We start from the raw sequence: 9,015 nt of genomic DNA on the forward strand, positions 1-9,015 counted from the left end.
CCTTTAAAAATAATAAAATAAAGGTAAAATTTTAATTATTTAAATTAGAGCATATAAAATCTTTATTATTATTCAATTACTATCGCTTTAAATCATAAATAATTTATTATTTAATTTTCAAAAATACGGGATCTTACACTGAGTCAGCGATTCAAGTTATAAATATCTTAAATGGATAATTATAAAAATTGGATATATTAAAACACAAGTAATAATATATTTAGGGGTTAAATATATATGAGTTACTAATATAAATGACATTAGTAACTTAAGGATGAAAGATATTTGATGAAGCATTAGCAACTCTAATAAGTTCATAAAAAAATACCGATAATTACTTATATCGGCAAATATCGGACTTGATAATAATAATATTATTATTATCTAGGCTCTATTATAATTATAGCGTATAAAATAAATTAATGACATAATAATAAAATTATATTATCATTTATTTTACTTCGAAACTTGGAATTGACTCATCGAAATAAAACTAATTGTTGAGAACAACATTTTTCGAAAAACATCATATTGGCATAAAAATTCGTGTTGTTACACCTGTCAATGTGGATAAGTTTTTGAAGAACACTGGCAAGGGCGATGATGTGTGGTGGCCATCTAAGATATAAACTTGATATAACGGGGTGGAGAGCTCGAAATAGGGAGGGAATGATGGTCAGAGCAGATCTCAAGGAAAATACAAGACCCAACCGTGAATACATGGATCGGTGGATGGGTGCGTGTAGGGTTCGATTCTTGTCATAGGGCGACGTTCTTGCTGACCCTAGAGTTGCAGCTCCCTGATGACATTTGAACGACAACTACACATCTTGGTGATCACATACAACTCCCACCAGATGCACCCACCCTGAGGCGAAGAGGTCAGGCCAGGCAGAGGGAGGCGAGGCGAGGAGTAGGTGACGAAGAGGTTCGTGGACCAAGTGCTAAAGAACTAAGGGCAATCAGGGAGAGTCATACTAGAGAGCAGAGGTAGAGGCTAGACATGGAGTCAGAGGAAGAGGTAGAGTTCGACAAGTATGAAGAGTTTGGAGATGACTTGTTCGAGGACATTTTTGGCTACTCACCACTACCACCAGGTCAACAATCTGCTACAGCCGCACAAACACTGACAGACACACAGTATGTCTTCCTGAGAGGCCATATGTCGTCAAGGAGGGGAAGGAGGTGGACCTGGATCAGATCTGGGACATTGCTCGCATAGATACTGCTGTAGTCCAGGGGTTGGCAAACCGATATCTCCAACATCATGATGTAATAGCCAACACCTTCTCAGCAGCACCACCTCCTTCACCACTACTGTCTCCTCCTCAACCCCACCACCTGGGGTCACTCAGCCGTGGGTACCAACGTATGTGTCTCTCCCTATGGTAGGCCAAAGTTACTAGGGATCTTCACTGCTTGGGGGCACAATATGCTACACCACCTTTAATGGACTATGGTCGGACAATGGATCCATAATACTCACAGCAACTACCTGGTAGCCACAATGCTACTAGTATCCACCATAGCCATAGTTGTATCCACCACCTCTGTTGCATCCATAGGATCCTCTACCACAGTTGTATGTGGCACCTCCATCATCACATCCTTAAGGCACCGTTTATTTAGTGGGTGTGTCCACCAAATTTTGAGACACGGTGACACACTCACACCCATGTTTCATGTTTGGTTTTCAAATACATAAAATAAGTAAAGACACGGTGGTACACAAATACATAAAATTTGTGTACTGCCATTTTATTGAGACACTAAGACACAAAGGTTAAGACACAAATTTTTTCACTTTTATCCTTAATAATAGTGATTGTAGTGATTTTTTTTTTGGGAGATAAGGATAATATTGGCATTTGCAATTTATGTTCTGTCTTATCTATAGTTACCAAACAAAGTAAAAATTTTGTGTCTCCTTATGTATATGTCTTCAATATTTGTGTATTTGTGTCTATGTCTTCACCCCTACATAAACCAAACACAGCCTAAAGACCTACCCACCAGATTCGACCACTGACATGCGGCACAGTTGGTCGTCTGCATCATCTGCCTCCCTCTCCCCCTCCCCCTATTTTTATTATTATGTGTTTAGTATGTTTGTGATGCTTATTTGTATCTCAACTTGATATTGAATGTATAGTTTGAGATTATGTTTGTTTGTTGTTGAATTCATTAAACCAGAGTTATTATTAGGTATTAAGTATGTTTATTATGCTTATTGGTGTTACAATGACATGAATGTGTTTCGCATATAGCTGAAAATTATTGTCTCATATGTATCATGTCTACGTATCTAACAACTTTTATACATATATATTTCGTCTTTGAAATAGACGATGTACGTTAAAAAGGATGGCAATGTTTTATGTCATCTACAAACTAAATACACTACTAATTCTTCCTTACTTATTCAATCATATAAAAAATTTGTCTCTATTATAAGAATACTTATAAAATATTTTAAGATTTAATAAAAATATTCAACTGTATAAAAATTCGTCTTTGTTAACAGAAATAACTAACATGCTAAACCAAAATGTTTTGGTAGTTTTAGTAAGAGTTGACATGACATGATTATAAGTTATAACCCACTTTTAAATTCCAAATCTTAATAACACAATTGAAGTAAACTGTCTAAATTACCCTTACCAACATTTTTTTATATTTGTCAATTTTTGTGACCTGAGCTTCTTATAAGAAAAAATTTAGGGATCAATATTTTTATTAAAATTTGGCTAATACGTAACCAGTAAAAGAAAAATAAATAATCTCATACTATTAGATGAAATTTTACACTATTAAAAATACCAATAATAACTAATTGATGACAACAAATCACAAAACTTGCTAGCCTCTTAGCACTCCTCCTTCTTATAATAATGTAGAACTCGCAAACTAAATAGTCTGTGCATCAAAAGTAATCGTGAAGTCACCGTCACAGGCACCCAATCATTGCCATTGACACGCGAAGCATTTACCTGGATCCCGGATTATAGTAGAGAGTAAATATATACAACATTTAGGGCCCTGTTAATCCTTATTATGTCAAGTTGAAGATGAAGATGAATCTCAAATATCCAGACCGATATCCCATGTTTTGCTCTCTTTACCGGGTAGTAAAATCGATACTTGAACTTATCATTTGAATTTCTAGTGTATAATGTAATGAAGCATTATATTTGTACAACGTCAGTTGAATTTGAATGTTGTGCATGACCTTTTATCAGTGGGACTATGGGGTTGGCTATCCTTGAAATGGAAATAGCTAGATAATGTATAGAATTTGTCTGGAGGGCTATGAAATTAAAATTCACTTAATAGTTAGAATTTTTTTTCTTATTTTGGAATAACTAAAAATGAATAATTTAAATTTTTTTGAGATTTTCAATTCTTATTTTTCCTTCATTTATAAATCATACTAAAAGGATCTATTTAGATCCATCTCACATTTTTTAAAATTGAATTCTATTCTATTAATATATCATAGACATTTCAAATCATAGAATTAAATTTCAAATAGAAATGAATTCTTTTCTTAAAAGAAATAGAGAGTTAACCACCAAAAAAGCCCCCGAATTATTTAAACGCTAATAAAAATACACTCGAATTTTACTATCGATAAAAATGCCTTCAAATAATTTAAAAATACAACAAAAATATCCAACAGTAAATATATATTTTCAAAAAATACTTTAGAGATTGAATTTTGATGCACTTTTTTGCAAGAATTATTATAAAAATAAGATATTATTATACTTAAAATTTGGTGATTTTTCGTTAAGTATATATGTTTTTATAATTTTTTTGTTAACAACTAATAATGCTTTTAAAAAATCACAAAAATAATATATACTTAACAAAAAATTACCAAATTTTAAGAATAATAATATCTCATTTTTCTAATCATGCTTTCAAAAAATCGCATCAAAATTCAATCTCTAATGTATTTTTTAAGAAATACATATTTAATGTTAGTTTTTTTACAAGATTATCTAACACTAAATATGTATTTCTCAAAAAATACATTAGAGATTGAATTTTGATACAAATTTTTTCAAGAATGATTAAAAAAATGAGATATTATTATCCTTAAAATTTGGTGATTTTTCCTTAAGTATATAATTTTTGTAATTTTTTTGTTAATAACTAATAATACTTTTAAAAAATCACAAAAAAAAAAGATATACTTAGAAAGAACTCATCAAATTTTACGAATAATAATATTTCATTTTTTTAATTATACTTGCAAAAAATCATATCAAAATTCAATCTCTAAGACATTTTTTAAAAATATATATTTACTGTTGGACATTTTTATCGTATTTTAAAATTATTTAAAAGTATTTTTATCGATTTTAATCAGCGTTTGAATAATTTAAAAGTATTTTTGGTAGTTAACCCAAAAAATAAAATTATTTTCTCATATTAAATGGTTTCAAGCTCATAATGTTTAGACTTTAGAAGCCATAATATAAGAAGTATATAAAGTCATAACTTGCTTATAAGAAACCATAATGCATTTGTTTTTTTATTTTGTATTTTTTAATTAGTACCGCAAAATAAATACATAACTTTAGATATAATAAAAGTTTTATTGTTGCTCCGTATAATTTTACTAAATTTTTAATTAAGTCTCTATATTTTTTTAATTGAGTGCCTATACTACTTTTAATTTTACAATTAAATTATTTTTATGTCAAAAATATTAAAATTATCAGAATATTTCTCCCAAAATACATGCGGTCAAATATCTAATTAAATTTTTAATTATGAATACCTTCCATTTTTAAAAAAATATTCAGTTGACTCTAACATTTTTTATACTAGTTAGGAAGAACTTAATTGACTAAATATAAAATTAACAGCAGTGTAAGAACCAATTGAAAGAAAAAAAAATATAAACCTAATTACAAATTTGATAAGACTATAAAGACTAAGAGAATAATTAAACCTATAATAAATATATAATCATAGATATTATATACAAAATTACAAAAGTGAAGTTAAATAAGATAATTTTGTGTTATTATCTGTTCAGTATTACTCAAATAAATTATACCAAGAAGTCAAAATTTCTTTTTTTATTAGATAGGGTCAACCATAAAGATCACATAGCCTAAAATAGTTAAAAACTTAAAATGATAGTATCGTTATAACTTCATAGGATTTGTACATATAGAAAAAAAATTATTGCATGCTTATAACGCATTTAAGTAGATTGTGATCTATCAGTTAATAAGGTGATATTTTGAATAATAAAAAACAAAAAACTAGAATCGGCGGATAGAGCACATTGCACCTAAATACTCCATCAGCATGCAATAATTTTCCAGCATGAAGCATATTATGCAGATTAAGTCTAGTTTGTTTCATAATTTGACACCATAAGGCATATAAAACCATGTCAATTCTAACTTGTCCTAATTAAAGCGAATCAAGCATAGGAGAATTGTTGTTCTGAATTTGCATGGTGACAATTGGGTCCATTGGCCTTGTTTTGAGGAAATCTGAGTACCATTTAGCAGAGAGTTTGGGTTTCCTACTCAAGCTTGGATCCTTCAAGTCAACGAAATATAGGCCATAGCTGAACTCATATCCACTCAGTAACTCAAATGCATCCAAGAAGGACCATACAAAATACCCTTTTACATTTAAGCCACTCCTTCAAATATGTTTGTCAAGGAAAACTATCAATTAGCTTTCATTAATCAATTGATAAAGTAGTTTAAATTCAAGCAAAGAAGTACCTCACTGAATCAAGCATGCAACCAATGTATTCTTGCAAGTACTTCACCCTTGGCCAGTCATCTAGCGACGAGTTGCGCGGCATTTGTTGTCCTGCAAAGGTTGTCTTTAGGCTTTAAAATTTGTAAAGAGATTTGATCCTTAGGGTGCGTTTGGTTTGTATTTTTATTTCCTTTTTTTATTTTCAGTATTTTCTGTTTTTAAATTTTTATAAAGAAAAAAGAGAAAACTGAAAACACTGAAAATAAAAACAAAAAATGAAAATGTAAAGGTAACGCACCCTTAACTTAATCATAAAAAGAATGTATATGCTCAATTGTTCTCACTTTAAGGAAGAGAGAATTGTACCGTTTTCGTGTATGTAAAGCGGAAAATTGCCATAAGTGTTCTTGAATGAGTCCAGCACCCCTTGCAAACTCCAGGGTGTGATTGGAACCTAATTTCAATTAGCTGTTTAGTGCAAACAAATAAGATCCTAATTTTAAAAAGAAAAGAAAAGAAAGAGTAGTTCCATGTTCCTGGTTCCTACTAAATTCTTACCTCCTCAGAAGATGTTCCATCAGGAACTGCCACAACCAAAGAACATTAGTTAGCTAAAGAAACTAACAAATTATACAAATCTTCAGGAATGTGCTGACTTACACCTAAGTATAGAACTAAAGACTGTATGCTGATTTTAATTTCATGATTAATAATGTAGAAAAATTAATCTATACATCAGTTTCTGAAACTAAAGTTATGAATTGTTGACTAATATATATATATACATGAGACAGTTTGTAACATTAACATACATATAAGATCGGCTGCCATGTCTGCCATGTAATCTCTATGATCCACTTGCACATTGTTCTTAACAAAAAATGAGTAATAAAAGTTTATTCCTAGAAAGTCCATTGAGTCCTTAACCAGATTCGATTCCTTTTTCGTGAAGGAAGGAAGCCTCGAGCGCACGATCTTTTTCATTGTTTCAGGGTAGTCCCCAAATATAAAAGGATGAAGATACCTGTAATAACAGATCATACACAAAATCTAATGTAGTAGCAAAGCACCTAATGTAACAATTAATGTAATATTAAAAACTATGAACTTTGTGATATATATAATTAACTAGCTGGTCTAGGGTTGTAAGTTTGTAACTTACCACCCATGATAGAAATCTTGAACTCTTTGTGTAGCAGTGATATCTTCACTACTATTTGTTTGTGGAGCAAGACCAACAGTAAGGATATTAAACCCAACAAACCCATTCTGCATCCCCTGCATTTAACACAAATCAAATGAAGATTAGCATTTTGTAGTATTTACTTCCAAATTTCAAATAGTAGAGTAAACTATTATTTTTTACTATGAAAGATTTGAACACTGACAGTTTTAACTATGAAAGATGTAAATTAACTTGATACTCATAAAAGATTGGTTTAATTAGACAAAACTAGCCAAAGAACTATCCATTTTTTAAAACTTTGTCGAACTAATCTAATCTTTGAAGGGTATCGAGTTAGTTTGTATCTTTCCTGGTTAGAATTGGCAATAGTTTACCCCGGAGAGAATCTCTAAGGCTAATGAAAGAACAAAGCAGAAGGGTGAATGTGGCACATGATATGCATTTTTAGTACCTTATACTTGTTCCTATACAATCTAGAAGCTGATCCATGTGCTAACAATATATTATGAGTTACCAAATATGGCTCAGTTGAGGAATTTCCTTTAGAGCAGTTAAAGTAATGGGAAGGAGAACAATGTTGTGGCGGCAACATTCCTAAATCATAGCCGAAAATCGCAAACACATTAGCTTCATTCACTGTGGTCCAATACTTTACTCTGTCACCGAATTCTCTGAAGCACACATCTGCATATTCTGTGAAGTCTTTCCTACAAGCACACATCCTTAGATACATTAACTGATCCAACAATACCATTAACTAGATTGCGACATTGTTATAGGGAAATGATCACATCAAGTTTGTGAAGCATACACAATTCTCCGGCTGACCCATCCGCCGTATTCGTCCTCCAGTTTTTGTGGAAGGTCCCAGTGGTGTAATGTCACATGCGGTTGAATTCCTACAAGTTGAAGCAAACATCATCAAAAATGTATATATCAGCATTCAGCATATAACTTGAAAGTTTGAAGAAAATCTCTTAGGAATTAATCAAACTATAAATATTGTGAAATCAAGCCTTGAGAATAACCATGGCTTATGAGTTCATTGATAAGGTTGTTGTAATACTGCAATCCCTTGGGATTGATTTCTCCTCTTCCATCTGGTAACACATAAACATGATGGTCAAAATCAAATATAGCATTAATTCCGAGTTCATTGAAAAATTAATGTATTCAAATTAGTGGACGGAGCAGAGTGGAGATATATCATATATCCTCCCTAATCAAACAAAATCCATGTCAATCACAGAAAACTTTTGACATTATTTTAGTTTTAGACATTGATTGAAGAATCTCTGATAGACAAAAGTATAGTGACCTTACCAGGAATAAGTCTTGACCAAGATATGGAAAGTCTATAGGCATCTAAGCCCATGTTAGCCATGAGTTGAACATCTTCCTGGAAATTCAATTCATGAATTCAAATCAAAACTCATATTCTTCATCTGCACGTGTGTGCCATAGTTCTGTTACTCCATATAGAGATATATACCTTGTACTTATGATATTGATCACAAGTAATGTCTCCATCACCATCATACAAATTCCCTGAAAATATATTATAGTACACAATAAATAACTAATAAATATTATCTAAGAAATGACCCATGTTATGATTATGACTATTATATATGTTTCTAAGGACAGTACCATTATCAGAATGGGCAAAAGTATCCCATATGCTAGGCTTTCTTCCATCTTCATTTGCTGCACCTTCAACCTTTAATTTTCACACACAATTATAAATAGATGCATGCAGGTGAAAAATTTAGAAACATCAACAGCTTTCTGGAACTACAAGGGAGAAGAAAAGAACCTGATAAGCTGAAGTTGATGCACCAAAAACAAATTCAGTTGGAAATTCATCTTTGCTCAAGGTATAAACACATGAAGGGAGGACCAACAGTGCTACAAGAACCTCTGCACATAGTAATAATAACTCTACCTTATCCTTCATGATTATCAAAAGAGATCAAGATTCTTATTGCTGGTTTCTTCAACGGTGTTTTTTTTTTTGGTACACATATTTTGTTGCATTATTTATTTATTCTTATTAGCATCTTAATTACTAAAGGTCAACGTCGTTATGT

General features: G+C 31.3%; 1 protein-coding gene across 1 annotated transcript; it reads right to left on the reverse strand.

Annotated features, from left to right (window-relative positions):
• Window positions 5,125-9,015, reverse strand: LOC107639567 (beta-glucosidase 10). Its single transcript, XM_016343107.2, has 13 exons — window positions 8,742-9,015; window positions 8,576-8,645; window positions 8,418-8,473; window positions 8,249-8,324; window positions 7,954-8,025; window positions 7,737-7,824; window positions 7,377-7,632; window positions 6,902-7,017; window positions 6,552-6,763; window positions 6,298-6,323; window positions 6,106-6,193; window positions 5,760-5,850; window positions 5,125-5,674 (listed from the first exon to the last, which is right to left on the reverse strand). The coding sequence occupies exons 1-13, from the start codon at window positions 8,880-8,882 to the stop codon at window positions 5,437-5,439; spliced, it is 1,530 nt and encodes a 509-aa protein (XP_016198593.1). The 5' UTR covers window positions 8,883-9,015; the 3' UTR covers window positions 5,125-5,436.

Source organism: Arachis ipaensis, chromosome B04 (genome assembly GCF_000816755.2).
Source record: "Arachis ipaensis cultivar K30076 chromosome B04, Araip1.1, whole genome shotgun sequence".
Taxonomy (NCBI): Eukaryota; Viridiplantae; Streptophyta; class Magnoliopsida; order Fabales; family Fabaceae; genus Arachis; species Arachis ipaensis.

Bases quoted from the DNA above. Each gene is read 5' to 3' on its own strand.
- LOC107639567 (XM_016343107.2), bottom strand. From the start codon at position 8,882: ATGAAGGATAAGGTAGAGTTATTATTACTATGTGCAGAGGTTCTTGTA. The intron at 8,474-8,575 runs GTACTGTCCTTA...ATATATTTTCAG, and splicing joins TTTTGCCCATTCTGATAATG to GGAATTTGTATGATGGTGAT. The intron at 6,764-6,901 runs GTAAGTTACAAA...CTGTTATTACAG, and splicing joins CAAGATTTCTATCATGGGTG to GTATCTTCATCCTTTTATAT.